Source organism: Nannospalax galili, unplaced genomic scaffold (genome assembly GCF_000622305.1).
Source record: "Nannospalax galili isolate Female #2095 unplaced genomic scaffold, S.galili_v1.0 scaffold781, whole genome shotgun sequence".
Classification (NCBI taxonomy): Eukaryota; Metazoa; Chordata; class Mammalia; order Rodentia; family Spalacidae; genus Nannospalax; species Nannospalax galili.
The window spans coordinates 2,399,597-2,427,009 of NW_008346898.1; the positions used below are offsets into that span (position 1 = coordinate 2,399,597).

General features: G+C 49.6%; 1 protein-coding gene across 7 annotated transcripts in view; it reads left to right on the top strand.

Moving 5' to 3' along the window:
• Axin2 (axin 2) overlaps positions 1 to 27,118 on the top strand; it is a 29,150-nt gene extending 2,032 nt beyond the window's left edge. For 5 of the 7 annotated variants that reach the window (XM_008843202.1, XM_029568383.1, XM_029568385.1 and 2 more), the window contains exons 2-11: positions 779 to 1,703; positions 9,404 to 9,544; positions 17,361 to 17,463; positions 19,604 to 19,744; positions 19,859 to 20,361; positions 20,602 to 20,796; positions 21,070 to 21,300; positions 21,827 to 21,922; positions 23,238 to 23,405; positions 26,907 to 27,118. In XM_008843202.1, coding sequence (XP_008841424.1) covers positions 889 to 1,703; positions 9,404 to 9,544; positions 17,361 to 17,463; positions 19,604 to 19,744; positions 19,859 to 20,361; positions 20,602 to 20,796; positions 21,070 to 21,300; positions 21,827 to 21,922; positions 23,238 to 23,405; positions 26,907 to 27,033 — 2,520 coding nt within the window. In that variant the 5' untranslated portion in view covers positions 779 to 888 and the 3' untranslated portion in view covers positions 27,034 to 27,118. The remainder of the gene's footprint in view (positions 1 to 778; positions 1,704 to 9,403; positions 9,545 to 17,360; positions 17,464 to 19,603; positions 19,745 to 19,858; positions 20,362 to 20,601; positions 20,797 to 21,069; positions 21,301 to 21,826; positions 21,923 to 23,237; positions 23,406 to 26,906) is intronic. The other 2 variants (XM_029568386.1, XM_008843203.3) reach the window with 1 other exon arrangement.
• The last annotated feature ends 295 nt before the right edge of the window (positions 27,119 to 27,413 follow it).

Below are 27,413 nucleotides of genomic sequence, written 5' to 3' on the forward strand. Positions count from 1 at the left end.
GGGTGGGGGGCTAGAGGCGGCGGGTCTCCAGGCTTCTCTGCGCTCGAGCTCTCGGTCTCAAAGTTTGAAGATCAAAGTCTCTTACTTAGTGGACTGGTTTCTGGTCTGGGGGAGCGGAGAAGACGGAGTAGACTCAGCCAGATTCTTGGTCCAGGGTATAAGGAACATTTGCATCTGGGACGTGGGGATGTATGCCGAAGCCGGGAGTCCAGAGCCCATTCCCGCCTCTGCTGGGCGGGTTGCTTTCGGGGGAGGATGGTCTCTAAATTTTTGAGACCATTTGGGATGGGGGAATGCAGAGGGAGGGGGCGGGTGGGGGGAATGGGAACCAGATGCCGGGGAAGGGCACTCCTTGAGCTAGAGTTATCTGTGCAGAGTGGAGTGGGGAAATTCACTGAAATTGGTTTCACCTGCACCCAGCCTGGCGGCTGGCGTGAGCGTCTTTGGAGTTAAGGTTGTAGCGGGAGGGGGGCTGGACTTCCCCGAGTGGGTTTGGGGCAGGTTGTGTCTCACCTCCCGCGTCCCTCTGCCCCCGCCCTTGCTTCCACCTCACCCCCCCCCAAAAAAAAAAAAGTGTTCAGGGAGCTCACATTTCGCCTTTGAAGAAACAGCGTCGGATACTTGAGATGAGCGCCTCGCGGATAGCTGGGTTGCTTGATTTGAATTTGAGGAGTTGAAAAGCCTGTTTACTTTCTTGCTTTGATGTTGGGCAGATCTGGTTTTGATTAGATCAATACCCTTTTCTCTCTCCCACCTCCCCCCTTCCTTTTCTTTCCAGAGAGGAGGCTCAGATGAGCCCCTGCTGACTTAAGAGAGACCAAGCCGATTGCTGTGAGGAACTGGAAGAAGGAGGGGGGGGGCAAACTCGGTGAGAAGCGCTCCCTCACCATGAGTAGCGCTGTGCTGGTGACGCGCCTCCCAGATCCCAGTAGCAGCTTCCGCGAGGATGCTCCGCGGCCCCCGGTTCCGGGAGAAGAAGGGGAGACCCCACCTTGCCAACCCAGTGTGGGCAAGGGCCAGGCCGCCAAACCCATGCCTGTCTCCTCCAATGCCAGGCGGAATGAAGATGGGCTGGGAGAGCCTGAGGGGAGGGCGTCCCCTGATTCCCCTCTGACCAGGTGGACCAAGTCCTTGCACTCCTTGTTGGGCGACCAGGACGGTGCATACCTCTTTCGGACTTTCCTGGAGAGGGAGAAATGTGTGGATACTTTGGACTTCTGGTTTGCCTGTAATGGATTTAGGCAGATGAACCTCAAGGATACCAAAACTTTGCGAGTAGCCAAAGCCATCTATAAGAGGTACATTGAGAACAACAGCATCGTCTCCAAGCAGCTGAAACCTGCCACCAAGACCTACATACGAGATGGCATCAAGAAGCAGCAGATCGACTCCATCATGTTTGACCAGGCACAGACTGAGATCCAGGCAGTGATGGAGGAAAATGCCTACCAGATGTTTTTGACTTCTGACATATACCTCGAGTATGTGAGGAGTGGGGGAGAAAACACAGCTTACATGAGTAATGGGGGACTGGGAAGCCTAAAGGTCTTGTGTGGCTACCTCCCCACCTTGAATGAAGAAGAGGAGTGGACTTGTGTAGATTTCAAGTGCAAACTTTCACCTACTGTGGTTGGCTTAACGAGCAAAACTCTGCGGGCCACAGCCAGTGTGAGATCCACGGAAGCCGCTGAAAATGGATACAGGTAAGACTTTGGCTGGGGAGAGTGGGGATAGGGCTTGGAGGATGAGTTAGACTTTACAGATGTTTTTAGTTAAGCTAGGTGGGTGGATGGATAGGCTGCCGAAGATGATGGTCTGTTGAGAGCTAGGACTGCTGGCTAGGAACCCTTTGATCTTGTGTTTTGTTGTTGTTGGGGTGAGGGGAGTGATGCAGGCACAGCTGAATACCTGTAGTGTTCCACTGTTAACTAGACAGTGGCAAGCAGTTTTTATTAACTTGGTTACTTATTATCCTGGGCTACTGGGGAGGGAGGGAGAGAGAGAGAGGGAAAGAAAGAGAAAGAATATGAATGTACCAGCTTTTGATGCCTCTGAGTCACCAGGCCCACTAAGTACCAGTTTTGGAAGGGGTCATTCCACCACTAATCAACAAAGTAGAATTTCTGTGGCTGGGGAGGCAGCTGAGTTGTGGTGAAGGCGCAGGAAATAATGTGTGCACCCATGGAGGGGTAAGTGGGATCTTTTGAACTTTTATGTTCAGATAAGAGCTAGCGATTCGCTTAACAACTGAGCTTGTGGTTGTCTTTGTAGAATTAGGTATTTACCCAGCCAAAAAAAAAAAAAAAACACTTCTAACTAACTCAGGGAAAGCCCTGTGACTTTCTCAAATGAAAGAGCCTGCTGGGCTAATCATCCAAATTTGAAATGCCTGCAAGCCTCGGGGTCAGACCTCAGTTGGTGATTTTGTTGTTTAGTGCCAATGAAGAAGAGTCTTGACCCAGGAAGGCTAGGCCTTCCAGAGTACTTTCTCTTTTTAAGGCTTCAAAAACAAACAGTCCATTATAGAATGGCCAAATCTTAAGATTCTTCAGACCTCTTGTTAGAATGCGTTTTTCTGCTTTGCCTCTCCCCACTCCAGATATCCAGAAAGAGAATGCACTTCTAATTCTAGGTTGTTGCGTGTGGCATTCAGAGCAGGAGATGGATGACACTGGATTGCTATCTGCATGGCTTCTCATGCTGCCCATGTGGATTTTCTGTGTGTGTTAGGGACTGGGGATGTGATGTGGCAGTGACCTCTGGAGAGCTCCCTCTCTTTGCCCGGGCGTGGCCTCCAGTGTCCAGCAGCTGCTGGAGCAGGTATGTGGAAGATAGCTTCTCTTGAGGCCTCTTTCTTGGGTTGCCATAGCTAACTGAGCCCTGCGTGATTGTGGGCATGATCCAGAGCTTTGACTCCTAGCAAGAAGGGGCAGGGCTTGTTTTCCAGCCACCAGGGGGTGCTCTTGCAGCTTTGGGAGCAGAGCGAACTTGCCAATACTCAGACATCTGGTCAACACCTAAGTGGAACTGGCTTGGCTTTTGCAGGAAAGTATAGGATGTCATGAAAGTTGTTTCAGTGGCTCTGCCCTTGTGAAGCTAGGCTGTACGCGTGAAGCGTTCCGGGCCTTCAAAGCCGGGCAGTGACTGGCACCTGCCCCTGTTGCCCTGCTCAATTGCAAGACCATTTGGGTAAATGTTGGATAAATGTTTGGGTGCTGGCCTCCTTGCCCTTTAGCTTGGCAGCCATCGGTGAGACTCCTTAAGGCCTGTGGTAAGGCTGCTTCTCCAGGGGCCTTCTGACAGTGGGGCTTCTGTGTGTCTTCAGTGTCGGCCCAGAGTGTCACCTTTGTAAATAGCACAGTGTGGTTTTGGATGCTGTCAATAAGAAAGTGCTCTCCAGGCAAGACTCTGCTGAGATTCCTCTCCTTGTGGGTGGGCATCAGACCCAGCTTTGGCCTGCCTCCTCCTTCCAGAGGCATCTCCTGGGGTATAAACATTGTTACGTTTAGGACAGGAGCCCTGTCTTCCAGGGTTGCCTCTTTGACTGGAAATGGTGGTCAACACCAATGTACAGAGCGCTGCTTTTCAGTGACCTCTGGAGCCTCCCTGCTGTATCAGGTATATTTCTCCCGTTAGGTTGGAATGAAACACTTTACATGAAGCTCGTATGTCTTAGCTGGGCATTTTCAAAGGTAATTTCAGACATACCCAAACAGTCTTGTTTCATTTTAACATGCAAGGTATCCAGGTTTGTGTACAGTGTTATTGAAAGGCCTGGATTCCAGACCCATTCACATCACAACCTGGCTTGAAACATTTCTGAATCCCATGTACCAATCTGTAAAATGGGTGGGCACTCTCTCTCCTGCCTATGTCATAAGGTTGCTCTTATGATCAAAATAATAAACATGAAAGCCTTTTGTAAAGGGAAACGTTTTGAAAAGATGTTAAGTGTTATAATTAGTATAATGAATGATAATAATTGGGTTTATGAAAAGGACAGCCAGGTTAGCATATCCCTTTTAAAGAATAACTCTGGGGTTTAGCTCATTTTTCATGGTAAGATTTTAGGGTAACCCCCTTCCTGTCCCGGCTTTCTTTACTCACTGAATTTCTCAGCTCTGCCTTCAGCCAGTTCTTTGAACACAGGGACCAGCCTTTCAATCTTAGGTTTGAGTCTATCCACTCACTTATCCCACAGACTATCTGGCCTTGGGGATGTCTGAGTAAGTTATGCCAGTAAAATGAATGAAACAGAGCCTGAGCCTGCGGAGGGTCTGTCTGCCTCAGCTGCTAAGAGCCATCTTGGCCACTGGGTGCCCAAGGCACTGGCCAACCTGCCAAGCCCTGTGTTTACGTGGGCATTCAAAAGGAGCCTCGTTTTTAACGACTTGTTTGTGCCCTTACTGATTTGGTGTCGGGTTTAATATAAATAGTTGGGACGGAAGAGCAGAAATTATACTTGGAGGGAAGGGCTTTGGTTTACAAGTGGCTGAGTGGGATGCCTGGGCTTTTGATGGTCTCTATAAATAACTAAGGGCATAAATGAATGACCTGGTGGTGTGAGCACGTGTACCAACCCCAGCACACAAACACACTCCCCTGTGGGTGTCAAGGTGTGTGTAGACCAGGCTTGGGCCCAAGCGCTCAGCCCAGCACTTATTTTGGGAAGGAGGATACAATGTTGGGTGCAGAGCGCTCCCTGTATGTGCTCCTTTCTGCCCTGGCCCTGGGCAGGGTTCATTTGCCTTCCCTTGGACCCTCTGTTCTGGCCACTGCTCTTAAAATCCCAGGGGCTCAGCAGATGGCCCTTGCTGGCTGTGAGCGCTTCCTGTTCTCTGAAAGAACAGGCCGATGAGGCCCATTTTTGTGCGAAGCCATTGGAATCAAGCTTGGCTACAATTATCAAAGAAAATGATGCCATAGGAAAGATATGCTGGGAGCAGTAGTCGCAATTAGAGGATGAGGCTCTGGCCAGCTCAGCTGGCTAAGATACACTTGTCAAAGTTTGCTTGGTTCCAGAAGGCACTGACCCTCACTGTCCACCCATCCCTTGATCTTGCCTTGCAAAATGATCGTTGGAGAGAGTATTGACCTTGTGGATGAAGTGTCAGAGGCTCATGTCCAGCACAGCCTTAGAAACAGTTCTTTTGTTGTTCTACTGTTAGAAGGGGCCCCAGTCCAGTTGGATGGGTTCTGTTGGCTGTCTGGCTGGGAAGCAGAGGGGGAGGGAGGGAGGCATCCCATCAAGATAAGAGGTAAGACCTAGCCAGCCACAGACCCTTCCTTCCCTCAGTGTCCCAGGAGCCTTTGCCTGTACCTCGAATTGGCAGAGTGGTCCATGTGTACATGCCCCCATGCAGAATGTACCACAGGCCTCCTGGCTTTGTAGGAATGCAAGATCCCTGTACTACTGGGAGCAGGCTGATGAAGGCATCTGGGTACAATTACGGCAGTAGGCTCCAGTTTCTTTCCTTTTTTTTTTTTTTTTTTTTTAAAGTAATCACAAGAAAACAGTTCTAATCCATTTTCTTAAAATTATAGCACTTTGGAGAAAGTTCTATGCTTAAAACCTGAGTTTCTGTCTCTCCCTCTACCCTGCCTCTTTTCTCCGTCTTGTTATGATTGTAGGAAAATCCAAGCACTTTACTGCAGTCATCTGAGTTAAGAGCTGTATATTCCATTTTTAATTACCAGTCACACAGTAGCCCTCTATTTTGGAAGTGGAGGGAGACGAGTTTATTTTGGGAGCTGTGTGTGAACGTAGTGCAAGGCTGTGCACGCACACGTGGGGTTTGACTTAGGTGTCTTTTTTTTGGTGGTGGTGGAGAGGAAGGAATTTCTATTGAGTCATTTTCTCCCTCTGGAGGCTGAAGTCTTAAGTCTTACATCTGAGAATGTTGCTGATCTGTTAATACCACCAAGATAGCAAGACTGAGGGGAGGGAAGGAGTTTGAATGCTGTTTAAGGCTCTTTGGTTGTTTTGATTTTTGTGCTGTGCCTCTTTAAAACCTCCTCAGCAGCCCATTTGATGGATGTAGGTCTTTGAAGAGGCTCAGCTCTGTTTGGAGCTCCTGCCACAGGCCAACCCCTGTTTTTGGCGGTGCAGATGTGCTTGTGAAGACAGGGTGAGCCTCCAGGGAGCACACAGTCTGAGGGGGGAGGGCGTCAGCCGTCAGCTGTGATAAGTCATGATGATACTAGATGGGTCTGAACTCCTTGTTTTTTCAAGGGGAGTCTCACACCCAACCTGGGGACTTGGTGCTGTTTAAAGGCTTGGGCTGTTCCTGTCCTCTCCCTCTCTAAGAGCTCTTCTGGCCATTCAGCACACCTTTCTTCTGACCTGTGACCTTGTTCATTCTTAGGAGGTGATGGTAAGCAGGAAATCATCCTCTTTGTGAGTTTGTTGACCAAGAGGCTGGGTGGCCAGTCACCCCTCAGCCTTCTCTTTAAGAAAAACCAGCTGTGTTCTCACTCTCTGCCATCTTGGGTGCCTTGGAACCCCAGGTTGAGCATATGTGGACGAGGAAGAGGCATGAATGGTCTAACCAATCTTGTCAAATCGTCACAAAAAGTCCTAGGAGGTGGCAAATCTCCCTGTCCTCAGCAGATAGGGTGGGACCAGTGGTGGGGGCAGTTCAGAGTCACTTGTCAAGGCCAGGCGTGGTGGTACACGCCTTTAGTCCCAGCATCCAGAGGCAGAGGTAGGCAGATCTGAGTTTAAGGCCAGCCTCGTCTATATAGTTCTAGGTCAGCTAGTGCTACAGGGAGACCCTGTCTCAGAAAGAACCCCCCCAAAAAAAACAAACAAAACAACAGAATCACTTGTCAGAAGTCTACAAGGCAGTTCACACAGGCAGCACTCCTGGTTTGCATCTTCTACACAGTTCTGTGCCTGAGTAACATTTCTAAGGCTGCCTTACCAACCCAGTCCAGACTGGTGCAGTGGGACAGAACCATGATCCCAGCCACAGTCCAGTTGCTCTGGCTGAGTCTCTGATGTGTTGACTCTTGGGCCTTGGGAACCTCATTGGGTAGTTGTAAAGATCCAAGATGATGAGGTCTCCCTGGAGAGACCGCTCAGCGGTTAAGAGCACTGGCTGCTCTTGCAGAGGACCTGGGCTTGTTCCCAGCACCTACATGGCATCTAACAACTGTCCCTAACTCCAGTTCCTGGGGATCAGATGCCCTCTTCTGGCCTCCGTGGGCATTGCATGCACATGGTTCACTTTTATACATGCAGGCACAACACTCATACATGTAAAAATAAATAAATAAATAAATAAATAAATAAATAAATAAATAAATAAATATAACGGAGCAGCAGTTCTCACATGAGCACTACTGTGTATCAGCCCTGTTCTGGGTGCCAGGGATGCAAAAACAAAACACTTTTGTCTCTGGAGCAAGGTGCCACACATGCACACATACACCATTGTCTATGGGTACACATGATTTGTGTTAGCATTCTGAATGGAGGGCCTGAGGTGAGACACTCAGGAGTCCAGTTAGAGCAGAAGCTCTTTATAGAGGAATTCCCTTCCCTCCCACCTTTTCTAACCACTGTCCCCATTGAGATCTTCCCCCAAAGGGAACAAACAGCTCCTGCCTGGGTTAGAATTCTGCCTGCACTTGTTCCTCTGTCCATCCAACCCTGAGGCACTCCTAGACCCCATGTGCTGTGACCACCCCCCATGATGCATCCCCCATAGAGCAGTCCCCATCCTCCTGGTTCTTGTCCTGTTCGGATAGACTCTGGCCTTGTACCAAAGGCCTGCTTTGTGGCCCTTGCTCCAGTCTTACTAGTCTAACTAGTTTTAGCCCAACTAGTTAGAACTGCCCCCATCTAGGGAGGGATTTTTACTTTCCTATCCCCACCCTCTATCCTGGGTATCATCTCTGTTTATCTTTCATGATGTACCTGGCTCCTCTCTGTCCCAGGGAGCCATCCCCAAACCTCTACATCATATCCTGTTCTGGAACTCTCTAAAATGTCTTACATTAGGAAGCAGAAAGAGAAGAGGCTGAATAGAGCCAGACGTATCTATTCCAGGCCTGCCCGTTCCAGCTGTACAGTCCAGAGCAGGATACTGTGTACTTGGGATCACTAAAGGCTTTATCTGGAAAATGGGCACAGCACAACATTCTCTCTGCCACAGATGATGCCTATGATTCAGTGGACCTTCAGTGACATACAGACATACATATACCTCCCTCAAGACAACTCCTTCTATTATACCTCCTAGGTACCAGGAGACCAGAGCTGGGGGCTACAAATGCCCAGAGCCCAGCATACTGCCAGGCACATGTGCCAGCAGATGGCTGACTGTGACCTTTCCTGGGTCACTCTCCTGCCAGCCCCAAAGCTATCTTTATAGGAGCAGCTGCTGAGGCCTGCTGGAATATGCTCTCTGTTCTGAAGCTTTCTCCCCCAGTTCATGTCTGCTGCCAGCTGAACCCTAGTGGACTATGCCAGGGGCTTGGTGAATGAGGCCAGCCACAGCATCAGGGTGACCTACCCCTGGAAGGGACCAACCCTTCCTGCAGCCTGACGACCTGTCTCCCCTCCCCCTATCTGAAGTCCTTGGCTAGTGACATGAGGAATGCAGCCCAGCAGGAGACAGGCACTCTGGTTGTTCTGGGAGGAGATCAAGAGAGGGAAATGGGGACCCAGAGGCCACGGAGACAAAAGGACTGGAGACCCTTGGAGGAGGGGCCTGGGCCTGCCTTTGACACAGCTGTGCTGCTCATTTTAGTCCTGGAGCCTCAGCCTGCCCTGAGGGAAGGAAAGCCAGGCTGGGGGGAAGGGCACTGCAGAGGTGCAGTGCATGGCCACCTGGGGGGGGGGGCTTACACATTGCCTGCCACATCTGTCTGGCTCACTGTGGGCCTAGGTCAAAGTGGGAAGGCCACCTCAGGCTTCTAGATGTTTTCATCTCTGGACTAAGCTGGAAGACTCCAGATAGGGAGTTAGGATGCTTAAGGTGTTCTGGGGCTCCAAAGTTGGCTTCTTTGATCAGGCTTGGATGTGGTGACTGAGAAGAGGAAGACACCTGGCCCACGCCGCCTTCCCGCTCTCAGCCCGCAGTCTCCTGTTCTAGAGCAGTGCTGATTTTTGCACTCTTAGTACTTTAGGACTCAGAAGGATTCCCAGGGCGACCTCTGCCACCCTGCTCTTGTGGACCGATCTCCCTTTCGGGGTAGGGGAACCCAATCTTCCTTCCTCCTGGGGGGATGTCAGTGGCTAACTTTACTTTTGTGGCTTTATGCCTGGACTTGCAGCTGGACCTGGGCAGTAGGTTGACATGGAACAGACGTGGCATTGTGCACTGCCTCATGCTAGGATTACCTGGTAACCTAGGTTTCTGGTGAGAACCTGACCACATTCCTCTTGTGCCCATAGGTCCTTTAAGAGGAGCGACCCCGTTAACCCCTATCATGTAGGTTCCGGCTACGTCTTTGCGCCAGCCACCAGCGCCAATGACAGCGAGATATCCAGTGACGCACTAACTGATGATTCCATGTCCATGACAGACAGCAGTGTGTAAGTATCTGGTGTCCCTTCCACATATGTGACTGGGAGTGTGTCTCACCAGGGCTCTGGGCAGAATTGTCTTTGCACCAGGCTTTTCAGAAGCATTTCTGTGACTGGACGTTGGTTTGCTAGGAGGTGAAAATGACACGGTCGTGGTGCTGGTAAAGGAGAGAGGCACGGTGAGCTGGGTAGGGTTCAGTGAAAGCCTTGAAGGGAAAGCTGGAGTAGTGCCCGCTCAGAAGAAAACCACAGTAGATTTCAGAAAGGTAAGATGAGTATCCATCAGGATGGATTCTTGAAGTTTTAAAACCATCTTTGGTTGCCTATGGGGAAATTGCTTGGTTGGTCCTGAAACCCAAGTATATTTGCTGCAGACCCAGCAGGCAGAACACAGAATGTTATTGGGAAAGTTCCTTAAAGGTGGGAAGCAGAAAGCCAGATGGCTCCAAAGGCCAGTATGCACAGTGTACACATGGAAGTGTTTCAATGACTGTCATTCAGTTCTATAAATGCTGGTGGGGTCCCAACTCTGTCAGATTCTGAGGACCAGGGGCTCTCTGTTGTCATGTCTGACCTCAGATCTTCAGCCTATTTTAAAGCAATCCCAAGTCCTTGAAGGGGTCCAGTGAGATCAGTAGACCATCAGGCAAGGTCATACTTTTGAGTTTTGGGTCACTTGAAGTGAAATTGGGAGTCTCTGCATGGATAGCAGCAACCCTTGAGTCTGTCTCATAGTGGGGTGTGAGGTGTTGTGCTGGTCTTGATAGCTGTTTCCTGCCATCCTTTGGGGGTTTGATTTAGAAAACTCAAAGTGAACTTCAGGCTTAGGTGAAATTCCCCAAAGGTTTCTCAGTTGAGAATCACTATTTCAGAAATGGCCTTTGAAGGCTTTCCAGCAAATGTTTTAGAGTCAGAGTTTTTCTTGCTAAGGGAACGGCTTTGAAAGGCAAGCCCATTGAGTGGTGTAAGTGCTGGAATACTTATTTAGACTCTGTTCTTTTTAGCTTCTTAAAACTGGACCATCTATTCTTACCATGTGTTTGAAACTGTCTGGTTTCTATTGGCCACTGTCCTGTAGCCTGGCTGGCCACATGGGCCCAACTGAAGGGAAAGTTGAGCTGACTTGATTTTCTGTTGGTTACTGTTAGTTTTCCTGTAGTTTTTATGGTGTTACCTCAGATTCCCTTGTTAGCGAAGGGATGAGAGATTCTTCAGGTGAAAAGTTAAAATTTTATGAAAGAAAGGCATTTTGATGACGGTAGGGAGGAAAGTTTTCAGAGAAGTGGGTTTCCATGTTGGCTGAGGTCTCTATTCATCATTCTTTAAAGGACCTATTCCTTCAAACATTTTGTTTTGAGGATAATTTTTTATTGAATTTTTAAAATTTTCATACAATATAGTTGGATGGTATTTGGATCCCCCCGAGCCACACCTCCCCCAACTGCCTCTCCCCAATTTAATGTACTCTTATATCTATAATTTACTGCATATGGAGTCTGATTTGTGTCCCTAAGTGTCCTTCAGTGTGAGTCCATCCACTGGGACAGAGTTTTACTATGTAGCCCTGGCTGGCCTGGAACTCAAAGAAATCTGCCTGCCTCTGTCTTCCAAGTGCAGGAATTAAAGGCATGTGTCACCATGCTTGGCTCTCCCAACACATTTTGCTGTCTTTACTAAATAGTATATAAACAAGGGATAGCTTGTTTCTTGATAATCCCAAAAATTAATATCAAAATCAGTTTTCATGCCATATGATAGTATTCTCTCCTAGGGTAAGAGGCTGTAAAGGACTCTGTCCCGGGGTCGACTGCCCCCATACATAGTTTTTTCTGTGTGGCCTGTTTTGCTGCCATCTCTGCTCTTGACAGCTAATAAAGCATTACTCCCTCCTAATAGAGTGATTATCGTGTTACATAGGATTGTGCAGGAACCTCATTGCCATGTGTAAAGTAAGAACAACTTGGAATTGAATGAAGCCATTGAGAGAATCTCTGAAGTCCAGTGCAGTTTACTTAAGACTGTGAGGCTTCTGTTTAGATTTCTTAGCGAATAGTTTGGCTTGTTTCCTTGGTCCTTGGCTTGGTTTTAGTCCCCATCACTAAGGTGTTATTCTGGGTTCATGATGCGATAACTTGGGTGTGGTCTCATGCTTGTTTCTATTTGATCCTCAGAGGATCCAATCAGCAAGGTAGGTAGTTACTGGTAACTTCCACAGACAAGCAGAGATGGAACCTTGTGTGTCCTTAGCCATTATAGCAAATGCAAAACTCAGACCCAGGCCAGATACAGTCCCTTGCCTGCTATGCCCCCCCCCCCCTGCCATGTTATAGTACCATGCTACAGTGAATGACTAAACCAGTAGGCCAAGAGAAAGTACTTGTAAGGCTTGGAGTCCTGGGGTCTATGGTATTGGCTCAGCCTCCCAACCAAGTGGGCATCTATTGGATCCCTCATCAAAAATATATCTACCTAAGCATGTTTAGACCAACTGGAGGGGCAGTTGGCATGGGGGGCGGGAATCCTCCAAGAACTCCTGGGAGTTGTCTCATGCTAGGGGAACAAAGGATGTCCAGAACCCAGAGTCCAGTGATGGGGCTTGCTCACACTTTTGAAGGCTCCTGTGGTTCTCAAGCTGCCATCAGCTGCCAGGCCTGGGGTACCTCCCCCTCCCCCAGGAGTGGGTGATCCCCTCTTTCCTGCAGAGTAGACTTGGCTTGAACTAAAAGCTTGGGGTGATGTGAAGCCCTTTCTGGCCAACCGGCTCTGGATGTGTGTGATCTGCCCTGTGTTGGGCGGTCACCCGGGATTCCCAGGGCTGGGATTAGACCCCCTCTTCAGAGCTCTGCCAATTGTGGGCCTCGTGCAGATGAGAGCACCAAGTGAGAAATAAAGTGTGTGGGGGGATGAAAAGCAAAGCTGAATCGCTTTCAGTCCATTGTTCATCCAGGGAAGCTTAGAGGGGATAAGAGGGTAGCAGGCCCCTTTGAAATTTCCTTGAACAAGTGAATAGGAGCGCCCCATAAAGCATGAAAAGAGGCCTGGATGCTTCTCCTCCTCACAATGGCTGGCGTGGGCTGTGAGGGGCTGAGGGGCTGGGGCTGCCCTGCTGGGAGTTGGGAGGGGACAGGGATGAGGGGGAAAGGGGGGTGGTCATAGGCAGCTTTCAATAGACTCCAGAAGGTTGGAGTTCATTAGACACAAGCCCAGGGAAGCAATCGTCTCATTTGCCACAGAACCAATTAAGTCCCCTGGGCCTTTGCAAGAGGCTTGGGTAGAAGGTGGGGCAGGGCTGGCCAGTCCTCTGTTCTTCCAAGGAGCTGCATGGCATGGCCTGGGTATGTGGAGCAGGCAGGGGCTTCACAGAACCCATTGCCCTCTCCCAAAGTCCTCTGCTGACTTCTGTTTTGCCACTAAGTAAAAATCCCCATTGAAAACAGCTGGGGGATTCAAGCCTCTTTTAGGCCTCTGAGAAAGCTGTTTTATGAGCTTGTTACTCTGAAACTGCATTCTCGGAAGAAATGACTTTAAAAAAAATTCTTTGAAAGTTGACTGCCAGACTTCCAGCAACATCCTAAACCCAAATGTGGGAGTGTTAGGGACAGGAGGAATGTGGGGCTATCCAGAGAAAGGTGCAGGTTTAGGAGAGTGGAGCTTGGGGGCAGCCGCTCAAGCCTAAGAACTCTAAGCTGAGGGTACCAGGTTTCTATCCGGTCTTTTTTTGTGGGGAGCTGCCTCTGTAATCAGGATTGGCTGCATTTGAATGTAGCTTGCTTCTGCTCAATGTGTCCCCAAATCAGCACAAGATGACTCTTCCCTTTCCAAGGGGCTGGCATAAGCTATTTTATTTATTATTTTTATTTCCTTATATTTTACATGTGGGAGTTTGTTCTGGACACCAGGGAATGTACCTGAACAAACTTCAGATATTACGTTATTTTACAAACCAGACTTTTGATGTTGGCTGTGATCAGAGGCCACTTCAGAGTGACTGCCAAATGCAGATGCGCATGGGTACATGTGTGCCTGCGCTCGCTAGTTCAAAGCCACTGGGAAAAGTGACATTCAGGTTAGTTCGGGCACAGCAGAGTCAAAGGGCTAAGCTAATTGGCTTGGCTTAAATGACAGCTAAGTGGAGTCCACACTTCAAAATCAGTGCTCCCCAGAAACAGCTGGGCCCAGCAGCGGCTCCTTAGCTGAAATGTTTGTAATTAAAGAAGACTGTAGAGGGACCAAAACTCATTCTTCAGCCCACGGTTAGAGGAGCCAGGATACCGACCATAAACTTCTAGAGCCCAAATAGAAGAAAGAAGAGGCCCCTTTCTGGAATGAGTGACTATTTTGGAAGAAGATTCCTAGCTAGGGGGAATTAAAGCCACATTTCCAAGAAGGTGCTGTCAGCCTCTTGGGCTTCTCCAAGCTAAAATTCCCCCTTTGGACTCTGGTCACAAGTTGCCTTTCCTGTGGTGGGATCCCTCACCTGCCTGGATGTTGTGGGAGTTCCTCTTGCCCATTGTGCTGGCTGTCACCTTTCCTAGCTTCCCTCTACCCCACCCCCTGTTCTCTTTATTTCTACCTTATATGGAGAAAGCATAAAGATATAAAAGCCTTGCCCTTGGTTTCTGTCAGAGAGGAAAGAGATGAGAGGCTGCTGGTAGGAACTTATGGCAGAGTCCTGAAAGGGCTGGATGGGGAAGGGCTCCTGAGACTTTGTGTCATTGTGTGTAGGTGCTTGTGCCACAGTGCTGGTGTGGAGGTCAGGGTTCTTGCCTTCCATAGTTATGAGTTCTGGTGATCATATCCAGGACTCTTGTGTAGCTCACACTTTTACTCATTGGGCCATCTCGCCAGCCCACCGAGGACATTTGAAGTCTGATGCTACATGTACCATGAGAGGGGTGTTGGAAATGGGGGGGCGGTGACTTGTTCTCCAAGATCATCAGGGAGTGGGTTGGAACAGCTCCTTCCACCATTAAATTCCCCAAAGAAGAACCAGTCAGGAGAGAGGCATGGGCGTTCATGCAGACCTGGGGCAGCAGGAGGTGATCACGCCAAATAAGACCCATTCTGTGTGAACCCCACGCCTGCCTGGCATTTCTATAGCCAGTGAGTACTAAATGGTGAATGGTGGAGTAAGACTTTCTAGAACATTCTCCACATTTCCCATTTGTCCTTTCCAGAATGTGTCAAGTGGCTTCTTTGAACATAGGAAACAGTGCCCTACATTCAGACTGTCAGAAAGGCTAGGTCTTGAGGGCTGACTGCTGAGTTAAAGGCTCCTGTTGCAGAGTCCAGAAGTGGCTTGGGTTGGGATCCTGGACCCAGTCACTACTGACTGGGACGTTAGACAAGTTATTATATGTGAAGTTTTTCTTCTCTTTCTTTGCATACTGGGGATTGAATCCAGGGCCTCGTGCGTACTAGGCAAGCACTCTGCCCCTGAGCTATATTCCCAACCTGAGTCTCATTTCTGGTCATTTTTAAAAATGTGGTTCCTTAAGACTCCTCTTGAGTCTGATATGTGTTTAGTGTTTAACCAGCATCTAAACTTGGTTTTGGGAGTTGGTAGGTTCAAGCTAGAATTGGTTGCTTGGGTGGGATTTGGTTGCTGCTGAAGAGTTCAAGGTACCGTTATGTCTAGACAACCATCCCAAGCACCAAGCCTTGATAAAATCAGCTTTAGGTGATTTAGTAAGTTGCTGAACTTAACCTTTTACCTTCCTGGTCAAGTGCAGGCCTTGGTGAGTCAGGGACTTATCTTTTGCCAGCTCTGGACAACCAGCTTAGCTTAGTCCCTTCTGCTTTCTCTGGGGGAGGACTCATACTTGGAAATTCTTGCTTTAGATTCTGAGCTCTCTCCACCTCTTGATGCCTCTCAATGCAGTTACCCTCCTTGTACTATCTGGTCAAGGTCTGAATCACGCCTTGACCTAATGGAATCTTTGTTGTCCTCCCCACAAGCCTTGTTTTGGGGCCTAGGCCAGCCGCCTTCCAGAAAACACAGGCAGTTAAAATTCTGGGAGCATTCCAGATAGGGAGCCCCAAGTCAACCATTACTCCTGACACCCTTCTTGGTATCTTCTCCGTGCCCCACCCCCCCCTTGATCTTTTTGAGACAGGGTCTCCCTGTAGTCCCAGCTGGCCTGGAACTCACTATGTAGACCAGGCTGGCCTTGGCCTCTGCCTCCTGAATGCTGGGACTAAAGGTGTGTGCCACCATGCCTGGCTTTATCTTTAAACCCTTGATTGTCATCTATTGCTGATGAGTCAGGTTTTTTTTTTTCTTTCCTTTCACCCTATGATGAACAAAATACTAAGGAAAGGGAAATAGGCAAACACCCAGTTTCAGTATTTATAGCCTTACAGTGATTCATCATTGGAGCATGTGAGGCTTTGCAAATAAGCGGCTCTGGAAGGGCATCTATGGGAGAGCCCCACCTTGCTCATCCCACTACTTCTAAGACGGAAAGTCACTGGTTTGGTTTTGAATGGTAGCAACTCCCAATCATGTTTTTAGTGACTCTATCTGGAGTAGAAGCTTTAAAAGAATAAATTCTTCCACTTGCTTATTTACTTATTTATTTACTTTTGAGACAGCCTCACTATGTAGCTGGTACTGGCCTGGAACTCTCAGAGTTCTGCCTGGGATCAAAGGTGCGTGCTACCATACCTGGCCCATGTTTGTTTTATTTATTTACTTATTTTATATGTATATGCATCTTTGGTTGGGTTTTTTGTTTTCTTGAGACAGTCTCACTATGTAGCATCGACTGGCCTGGAACTCTATGTAGACAAGGCTAGCCTTGAACTTACAGAGAAGATCTGCCTGCCTCTGCCTCCAGAGAGCTGGGATTAAATTCCTGTGCCACTACAACCAGCCTATGTTTTGTCTTTTAAATAGAATAAAAGCTGTATGGGCCTGCCGTCTTTCTGGGCCTTCACTCAAAGGTCACCCAGACTTTACTGACCACCAACCCAATTTTAAATTGTACCCTCACATCCACAGCAGGACCCCCCCGACCCCGCTTTCTTCCTTATGTTCTATCACAGCACTTAGCTGCCTTCAAATATGTTCTTCCTTATATTTTATGCTGCCTGTGTCACTTTATTAGAATATAAACTTACTAAGAAAAGCTGTGCTCTCCTGTCTCCTGTCTCCTTCACTCTTGCCTTAGAAGGAAGATACCTAGGTAAAGTCTGGCATGCAAGAGACACTTGAATGTTTTGATGCATTGCATGAGGGATGACAGGGTTTGAAACCATCGGAAATCACCATAAGGTGATTTATAAAACAATTTATGAAGAGAAGAAAATTAGAAATAATTTAGAGGTTGGCTGTTGGAACTTATAGGTGCCTTCAATAATAGGTAGATACGCCAGTAAGTTTGGTTCCTCACCTGTCCCTACAATCTTTTCACCCTGGCATTGTTTTTCTGACTTGGACTGATAACAGACAAGCCACAGGAGCCCAGATATCATCTCCTCAAAAATAAGCGACACTCTATTCTGAGACCATAGCCCAAGAAATGAGCAGGTAAGCTCTTTCCAAGCTGGTGCTTGGAAAGGGAGCTAAGCACCTTTTCTGTAGCTGAAAGGGAGCCAAGTTTCCAGATGACTGACAGGCAGGACGTGAAGTAGGCTTGGCAATTTGATCTTGGATGAATTCTTCTCCTTAGGGACAGTAATTGTGTCTGGAGATGTGTGACCCACTCCCATGGAAGCACATAGCTCTTTTCATTGACAGAATCTCAGGATAGTGTGTGTGTGTGAGTCAGCTCATGTCCTGAGAGCATCCCTGTGAGCCTGTGAATTTTGTCTTTTCCCATAGAGATGGAATCCCTCCTTACCGCATGGGGAGTAAGAAACAGCTCCAGAGAGAAATGCACCGAAGTGCGAAGGCCAACGGCCAAGTATCTCTACCTCATTTCCCGGTAAGTACAGACTGGACAGTCCTGACTCCAGAAGAGAGATGGGTGGGAAAGAGAGTTACCCTGAGGTCCTCTAGGGTAAAGGAGAGGAAGAAATTGTTGAACTAGGGAAAGTATGTGGTCCTTTGGGGTGTGGTGTTGAACTGAGTAACACCAGATACAACAGGATTGGCTCACTGCATTCTGCTAGACTGGAAGCTCCCTGCAAGCAGGGAGTTTTGTCTGTGTGCTTCTGTGTCCAGACTAAGAGCAGCTCCTAAACATTGGTGTGAATGAGCATAGGAGAATCTGTGCCCCCTTTCTAAGAAAGTCACATCTGTGGGACTTTCTGCTTCTGCACAGCTCAGTTGCTTACTAGTAGTCCATTGATTGGTTTCCTTGAGCATTTCTGCTAGGGTCTGAATGCCCCCAGAGGGCAGCTGTGCAGTCGTCTACTCCAGAGCTGGCTCAGGTGAGTTTGAATGGAGTGTCTGGAAGTGAGGCTTTCTTGAGACTCCTCCTTCTGTGATGGAGCAGGAGAGTGAAGGGCTTCCTTGGGACCGTCCTTGGTATTATTCACATGTCCCTGAAAGCAGCCAGGACACAGCTCCCTATACCCAAGAGCGCCACTCTGTCGACATGCCCATTTCAGGGCTGTGCTCTTTTTATAGTAGCCTGATATCCAGGATGCAGGGAGAAGAAGAGAGCACGCGGTCCATAGCAGGTGTCAGGTCTTCTTCCTAGCAGCGTTGGAGAGCCAGTTGGTCCTTCTGGTTATATTGTATTCAGAGAGTTAACACATCTGATCCTGCATCACCTGAGCACACAGATTGTAGCTCTTTCAGGAAGCTCAAGACACAGAATGGCAGAGTTAACCTTATCTTAAAATCAGCATGTTAAGATTGCTTTCAGAGGACCCTCCATGGTCTCCTCCCCATATAACATGTAGATGACAAACATTTAGATGGAGATGGGGTGGGAGGGGAGTGTAAATATTAACAGAAGTTCTATCACCCACAAGCCTGCGGGTGAGATGGTTTTGTCCTGGGATGTGCATAATGGACTTTCTTCATCAGTTGGTGCTTTGATGGGGCTGGGGTGTATGGAGCCAGAGCTCTTGAGAACTGCCTTCCACATAGGGGCTTTTCCCTCCCCTATCATGCCTCTGCTAAGTGGTTGCCTTGGTGAGGCTGGCTCTTCAGCTGGGGAGAGATGCCGGCATTGGCAAGTTGGTTTTCTGCTCTCTCTACACCCCCCCCCCAAAAAAAAGCAAAGCGAGAGGGAGGGGGAGGAGGAGGAGGAGGTGGAGGTAGAGGTAGAGTAAGTGGAGAGGTGGGGAGGGAAAGGGAGGGAGATGACAGAAAAAGGACAGAAAGCTGGGCGGCGGGGCTTCTCGCCTTCGCTGCTCTTGGCAGGCGTTCCCGGCGCCTTTTTATATTCTGCACTTGATTTGGAGATGTTCCGTTTTCCCTTGATAGATCAGCTTCAGGCAGCCAAGCTCAGCAGTGTTCTGCTACTAGCCCGCAGCAGCTCTCTTCATTTTCTGTACAAAGAGATAGGGAGGAGGGGAGGAGAAAAACGAGCGAGATGGAGGATGGTGTTGAGACAACACCACCTCAAAGGTGCGCAGTGTGCGGCCAGGAAATAAATTACCACTTCTCCTCTGATCTGGGGCCGGTACCTTTCTCCCACTCCCCTCCCTCCCCCCTGCCTCTTTTCCAATCTTATTTTTTTTTTAATTCCAACTCCCCTTCTGTTTAGACTTGACTTTTTATTCCTTGAGTTGGTTTCTCTCCTCCCCATCTCAGAGGGCTGCCTCTTTTTTTTTTTTTTTGATGTTTGACAACAGTCTTTGAAGATTTTCTACTTCAGAGTAGCTACTGATGGGCTGGTTGTACTACAGAGAGAACAAGCAGGGCCTCTCGGAGTGCGACCAACTGCTCCTGCCCAAGGCAAATGCTGGTGGGGACCATGGCTCTCCATGAGGCCACAGAGCCAGAGCATAAAATCCTGAGCAGCCCAGGCCGCCTTGCCATCCTCTCTCCACCCAAACATGGGGACTGGACACACGTCGCTGGGCCCTGGGAGCTCCAGCTAAGCTGGCATCTCCAGAGCCTGTCTGGCCTGCTAACGGAGCCTCATCCCCTTCCTCCTGAACCCTCAGAGAACCCACCGCCTGCCCAAGGAGATGACGCCCGTGGAACCTGCTGCCTTTGCCGCTGAACTCATCTCGAGGCTGGAGAAGCTGAAACTGGAGCTGGAGAGCCGCCACAGCTTGGAGGAGCGGCTGCAGCAGATCCGAGAGGTAGGGCCAGGCCACCGCGTCCTGTCCATCGTGTTGTAGGGGGCTTTGCACGTGTGAACCCAGGGCGTGAAGAGCCTTCCATATTCACTTCCCCTATGTGGCCTCTGCTTCCAGGATGAAGAAAAGGAGGGGTCCGAGCAGGCACTGGCACTGAGCTCACGGGATGGAGCACCCATCCAACACCCCCTGTCCCTCCTGCCCTCTGGCAGCTATGAAGATGACCCGCAGACCATTCTGGATGACCACCTGTCCAGGGTCCTCAAGACCCCTGGTTGCCAGTCACCTGGTGTGGGCCGCTATAGCCCACGCTCCCGCTCCCCTGACCACCACCACCACCACCAGCAGTACCACTCTGTCCTCCCGCTGGGGGGCAAGCTGCCCCCTGTGGCTACCTGCCCACTCCTTGGGGGCAAAGGCTTCCTGAGCAAGCAGATGACGAAACATGTTCATCACCACTACATCCACCACCACGCCGTCCCCAAGACCAGGGAGGAGATCGAAGCAGAAGCAACGCAGAGGGTGCGCTGCCTCTGCCCTGGGGGCACCGACTATTACTGCTACTCAAAATGCAAGAGCCACCCCAAGGCCCCAGAGCCCTTGCCAGGGGAGCAGTTTGGGTGAGTGAATGTCTCACCCTGGGGTGGAGCTTTTCTCCCAGCCAGAGCCCTGGGCAGGTGTAAAGCAGGGACCCTGGTCCAGCTTCCAGGAGGGGCTTGGACAGAAGTTACTGCAGGGTGGGGAGAGACAGACAGGTGCATGGATCGTCCCTCACTGCACCCTGTTGGGTAGACTAATTCCAGGACTCCTGGGGTTTTAATGGAGTGCCTGGGCTGGGTGGTGTTCTTGCTTCCCTGCAGCGGCAGCAGAGGTAGTACCTTGCCCAAACGAAATGTGAAAGGCACGGAACTGGGCCTGACACTGCCGGCCAGGGAAGGAGGGGTATCCAATGGAGCAGGGGCCCCACAGCTTCCTGGGGAGGAAGGAGACCGGTCACAGGATGTCTGGCAATGGATGCTGGAGAGCGAGCGGCAGACCAAGCCCAAGCCTCATAGGTAAACACCACCCTCTGGCTCTGACACAGAGGCGGTATGGGGTTGGCTATTTCTGCAGTCGGTGGAGTGCAAATGCGGCTACCCTTGCCACCTCAGTGTTAGACACTGGGCTGAGCAGACCACAAAAATGTCATGCTTTGGCAGTGACCCCCGTTTGTGTTCTGGTAGTTATTTTCTTCTCTTTCAGAGCAGAATAGACAAGTTTCTATTGAAGTCACATTTTCCAGTTTTTCTAACCCTGTTTCCTTCACCCTCTCCTCATGTCTTGTTCAGTGCCCAAAGTGCAAAAAAGACTTACCCCTTGGAGTCTGCCCGCACATCCCCGGGCGAACGAGTCAGCCGACACCATCTGTGGGGAGGCAGTGGACACCCCCGCTCGACACCCCGGGCCCACCCATTTACCCAAGACCCTGCGGTGCCTCCCCTGACCCCACCCAACACTTTGGCGCAGCTGGAAGAAGCCTGCAGAAGGCTGGCAGAGGTGTCAAAGCCCCAAAAGCAGCGGTGAGTGGCAGGGACTCGGGAGGAATGGGTTTGGAGGTGGAGAGGGAAGGGCCCTTTACTCTGACTCCCCTGGGGAGGAGGAATTTGCTTCCAGTTGAGTAAGAGTCTCCTTTTCAGCTTCTAGAAGTTGTTCCTTTGGCTTTGTTCACTCTGCCAGAGTTCAACCAGGGTCTGCTAGGCAAGTAAGTCATGCCTATAAGTAGGGGGATAATTCAGTAATTCCTTACAAATCCCATTCCTCGTCATGAGTGCCATCATTCATTTAAGGAGGATTTGATTAGTGTATGGGTCGCTGTGATTGGGGGAATATCAAGGGTCTTGAGCCCTTTCCTGGCACTGGGACTGCCAGGAGATTTCACGGCTGTTCCAGAATATCTGTTAACACTTGGCCTTGGTTGGGTGTCTACAGGAAGGGAAGTTGAGTCTTTGACTCTTTGGGAGACCAGAGTGGTTTTCCCTCTGCTTCCTGACTGCCCTGCGTGGGTCACAATACACTTTTAAATCCCCCACCCTGTTATGTCCTCAGGTGCTGCGTGGCCAATCAGCAGAGGGACAGGAGCCATTCAGCCACAGGTCAGGCAGGAGCCACATCCTTCTCCAACCCAAGCCTGGCTCCAGAAGAGTGAGTGTCTGCCTGACATTAATGCATTTCCGGGCATATCATTATCTGGAGTTGTGTGTATGTGGAACTACTCTGGGTATTTGAAAAAGCCTTCATTCTGACACTAATGATGAGGTCAGTGATGAGCAATATTAAATGCAAATGTTGCCATCAGTGAGGATCATGGGAAATCTGTCTGCTGAGAATCGCTACATCATAACACGTTTTCCAGGGCTTACAGGATTCAAAAGCAGGGGCATGAAGCCACTACCAGATGGCTAAAGGGACTGAATCTTGTACAAATGTTGCCCTCTTAGGACTTTCAAGTCAGCTGGACTAGAAGCATCTCTGTGTCACCCCTGACCAGGGAGATGATTCTCTGTTGTCACAGATTCTGGGAAGGCTTATCTTTGTGTCCCAAACCAGGCCATGATTCTTTTCATGAATATACACTTGCTCAGGATACTTTGAACCCTGACTCAGTTTAATTACAGAAAGTTTCTTTCTTAGCTTCTTCATGTGAATAGTGATTAGTGTTTGAAGTCCTGAATAAGCCACTTTCCTGAGCCCTTTCCTTCTTTTAATTGGTTGACCTTAAGCCTACCAGCTGTCTGTACCAGTAGCTTTTATAACAGACGAAACAGGAGGGTTAAAATGACAGTGGGGCTGAGGACGGAGCTCGGTAGAGTGCTCACCTAGTACTCGGGAAGTTCTGGCTTAGATCCCAACACCACATAAATGGGGATTGGGGTGAACACCTGCAGTTCCAGTGCTTGGGAGGAAGAGGCAGGAAGATCAGAAGTTCAAGGTTCTCCTTGGCTATACAGCAAGTTTGGGGCCAGCCTGGGATTCATGAGACCCTGTCTTAAAAAACAAAATAGACAGTAGTATGCTTATCCCCCTTCTTCTGTTGGTGGTTCTGTGGGAAAGATGTGGGCCTACGCATTTGAGCTGTCTGTGAGGTGCCCTGGTCTGTGAAGACCTCTGTAGCAGTCCCTGATCAGGGTGTGCCCAGGCAGTTTCCCCTGCCATCTCCTCTCTGGTCTTCATTGGTGAGCACTTCATTTATGCTCACCAGAGGAGAGCACCATGTGCCTCATTTTGAAGGCATCCCTCATTGAGGGATGTGATATCAATTTGTATAACAAGAAGAAAGTAATTCCTTCTTGAATGTTCTGCAGATCATGTCAGTTGGGGAATGGCTGCTGCTGTAATGTGAGGGTCCTGCCCCAGACTTCCTTTACAGAGCTCAGCCTCTTTATCAGTGTGTACACACGTATGCTCATGTAAGTGTGTGTCTTCAAGATGCTGAACATGTCGCATTCTGTCTTTACAGTCACAAAGAGCCAAAGAAAGTGGCAGGTGTCCATGTGCTTCAGGCCAGTGAGTTGGTTGTCACTTACTTTTTCTGTGGCGAAGAAATTCCATACAGGAGGATGCTGAAGGCTCAGAGCTTGACCCTGGGCCACTTTAAAGAGCAGCTCAGCAAAAAGGGAAATTATAGGTAAGAGTCCTGTGACTTTTTTTCTGCCCTAGAGTTTGCTCAGAACACAGAGCCAGGGCCTAGGGTATTCTGGCCTCTGCAGAGTACTTGGCCCTGCATAGGCAGCTGGGCATTTGGACTCCCTCTGTTTCCTCTCTCCCTTCACCTCACAATAGCAGCCATAGTAGGGCTGTTGGGTGGGAGTGGGTCTGGAGACTTGGCCAGGCCTTTTCCTCCAGGTGAACAAGACCCAGGAGAAAAAGACACAGCCATTTCCTTTACCAGGAGAGTAGGGCTTGGCTGTGTGGTAGAGGCTCTGCCTGGAATTGGGGGCCCTCTTGTGTATGCTTGGGGTTGGGGACTGATGAAGGAGAACCCAAAAGCACTTCAGAGGTCTTCATGTTGGAGGCTCAGAGAATAGGACAGAGACCTGACTAGGGAAAAGTCACCAGTGTTCTCCCCACTTGGCCCTTCTGTGTGGTGAATTTCCTGATTTGACAGGTCACCTGTAGGAGGAACATTTGGGGCTGGGCCTATGGGTAGGGCCTAGGTCTCACAGCCCTTTCACTACCAGAGCCTTGGGGAAAGAGCTTAACCCGTGACCTCCTTCCCTCCTTTGCAGTGGAGGGGCCCTTGAGAAAGCCTACACTGACCTTGTCAGGCTCTTGAGAGGATCTAAGAGTTGAGGAGGATGGAAGCCAGGTCCTGTTGCTTAGTCACTTCTTTACTAAGAGGCAAGTGATAGCTACATATCAGTCCATCCAGAACTCAGGCCGCCTTTCCTTTCTCTGTGGACTCCATCCCAAGGAAATGTTATGTGGGTTCTACGTTCCAGTTAGGTCTCCAGTGCAGAACACCAAGCCAGAACAAAGTGAAGCACACAAAGTGTCCAGGACACCCCGAGGGGGGGACGTTTCCATTCTTGGGGTTTGCACCCAAGGAGTGTCCCCTCAGTTGTGTGTCCTGGGCTCTATGCAGAGTCACAGCCCACATACACCCACAAAGCCTGGATGGGTTGGGTGGGGCTGAAGGTCACTCAGCCTCCCAGGCCAACCCTAGCTCCTAGATGGGCATTCTACCATCAGCACCCTAAGACACCCCCCTTCCTGAGAGGCCTTGTGTTATTTTACCAGCCCAGCCATTAGGAAGTTCTTTGGGTGGGACCAGTGGTGACACCTTTTTCGGGGGGCTAGGCCAAGACCCTGCAGTTGACTGATGATGGGAGGGAGTCGCCAGGGTGTAGCTAGGCCTAGATCATTTCCTGTCATACATGAGAAGAGGCATTCTGAAAACTTATCAAAGGATCTGGGGAGCAGGCCTGGCTGCTGCTGCTTTGAATCTGGAAAGACACAGGTGAAATTAATTACACAAGTGTGCCCCTCCAGGGATTCATTTTGATCTTGGCTTTGACTCGGCTGGACTTTGAGGGGAACCGCAGGTGACCTTCAGCGGAGAAAGCGGCACTACACTGTGTAGGGGCTATGGGCCACTCCGGCCACATCTGGCTCTGATTTTTTTTTTTTTTTTTTTTTTTCCTAAAATAATGACTGTTGGCAGGGGGGGGGGGCGCACACCTTTAATGGCACGTCCTGTGTTTGGGGGTTGGGGCCTCTCCGGCCCAATCTGGCTTTTATTTTTTTTTTTTTTTTTTTTTTTTCCCTAAGGCACATTTAATAAACCTGGCTTTGAAGCTCTGGCCTCCCCTTTAATGCACAAAGACTTGCACAAATGGTCCTCTCTCAAATTTTTTCCTGATTGGATCAGGCTGTGGGAAGGCCCTCCCAGCTCCCTTATCTGTACAGCCCTAGTTGAACTGTGGGGAGCAGTGGGGTTGGAGAGTACTGTGTCTTGTCTCCCTCCCATCAAGCAGGGCCTTTTCTTAGTTTGTACCCCTGACCCCGCCCTCACTTAAAAAAAAAAATTGGGGCTGAGGAGCGGGGACCTGGGCTAGTTGAGTAATCTCAACATGGCAGGAATTCAGGAAGCAAACAGACCCTCCAGACGTGCCAGGTGCTCTTGGTGCCAGATGTCAGGGGGAGGCAGAGTTTGCCACATGAAGCCTGTTGCAGTGGAAAAGCCCAGTTCTTAGAGAAATGAGAGCAAGGCAGTGCGTTTGAAGTCCTGGGGGTGGGGCCTTGGGAATGTGGCCTCTTTCCCTGCTGGAAGAGGTTGCAATTATGGAAAAGGTCATGAGTGTTTGCTCAGAGGTGCTCTGACAACCCAGCTCGGTAAACACTAGAGGGGTTGGAGCTGGGGGCCGCGGGTGGCATTGGCATTTGGGCCTCTTTGGAAAAAAGACTTTTTTCCTCCCCTGCTGCCCTATGGCCCCACTCTGTTTCCCCTGTCCTCTTAGGCTCCCTTAAGCATTTTGGTCCCTTCTATGTACAGCAGCACCCCGAATGGCTGTGCCACTGGATGGTCAGCTCAGCCCATCTGAGTATGCTATAGATGAACACCCTGACTACACCCAGCCTCCCGCTTAGCCTGCCCTCCGGAACTAGTTTGTAACTCACCTGCACCCAAAAGGGAAGGATACAACCTTTAACCCAGGGGAGTTATTTTTTTAATTTTTATTTTTTCAAAAGAAAATACAAAAACCAAACCTTATCCCTAAACCCCAAGACACTTTTGTTTTAGAGGCTCCCTTGGTCCCAGGGGATGGTCACCTTTCCCCCTGTGAGTGGCCTTTATGGGCTAGAAGGGACAGCTCAGGAGAAGGCTGAGTCCCTGTGAGGGAGTCTCCCAAAGGCCTGGCCCAGGACAGCAGTTCTGAGTGTGACTGTCCTGAGAAGACCTGAGAGAGGCCATCATTAGTGTCTGTACAATTAAGCAACCTTAGAAGGACGAATGAGCTGGGGGGCCTTCAGTGAAAAGTGGGAGGGGAAGTCCTTAGTCCAAGCAGGGTGGAGGAAGAGGCCAGGATACCCAAACAAGAGGGGAGGGTTACATACCATGCTTCCTCAACACAGGTGAGCCTGCTTTTGGCATGCCTCCTGTCTGTTCACACCAAGGATTGTCGGGGAGTGTTGCAACTTGGGCCCTGAATTTGGGAAGGTCAAGTGGCCTCCGGACTAATGAACTAGCAAGTCAGCTTCTATGGGTTAAGGGGGCCCTTCTGGAGCTGAGTTCCATTAAGTCCCAGGTCCCTGAAAGGTCCCCCCACCCCCTGCTATTGGTAAACAAACCCAGACATCTGCCCTTCCCATTCTCTCCCCTCAGAAGGAGAGGGAAAGGAACAGCTCTGCTTTTCATGTCTGTGTTAGGTGGGCAGCAGCAGTTCTAGGTGGGAGTGGGAGCCAGGCTGCTGCCCAGGAGAGCCTGGCCTTCTCTACCCCATGATGTACCTGTCTAGTCCATCTGGCCAGGCGGCCTGGGCTGGGTGAGCCACTCTCCTCTGTTCATCTGGTGTGCACGTTGGTTTGAGGTGTCCAGATACCCACTTTGCTTCTCTGTTGGCAGCCTTGCTTCAAAACAGTGCAAGAAGATGCAGTTTGAACAGGCCTTTCTGATTTTCCTTTTAAGGTATTACTTCAAAAAAGCAAGTGATGAGTTTGCCTGTGGAGCAGTGTTCGAGGAGATCTGGGATGATGAGACAGTGCTCCCAATGTATGAAGGCAGGATACTGGGCAAAGTGGAGAGGATCGATTGAACCTCAGGGTCTGCTTTGGTGCACCGTGGAGCTGAAGCCCAGTGACCTGTCTTGAACCTAACTGACAGCCACGAAACATTTTGAAGGAAAAAATGAATCCAATGAAGAAGACAGAAGTCTAGGAAGGCCTGGCCCCCAGGCTTTCAGGAGGGGGGTGGGGGCGCGATACTCATTATTCATGAGCTGGGTACCGAGATAAGAAAAGCCCGAACTATTTATTAAAAACCTGACCACTCTTGGCTATTGAAGATGCTGACTGTGTTTGAGAGACTGCCATACATAATATATGACTTCCTAGGGATCTGAAATCCATAGACTAAGAGAAACTGTGTATAACTTACCTGAACAGGAGTCCTTACTGATATTTATTGAACAGTTGA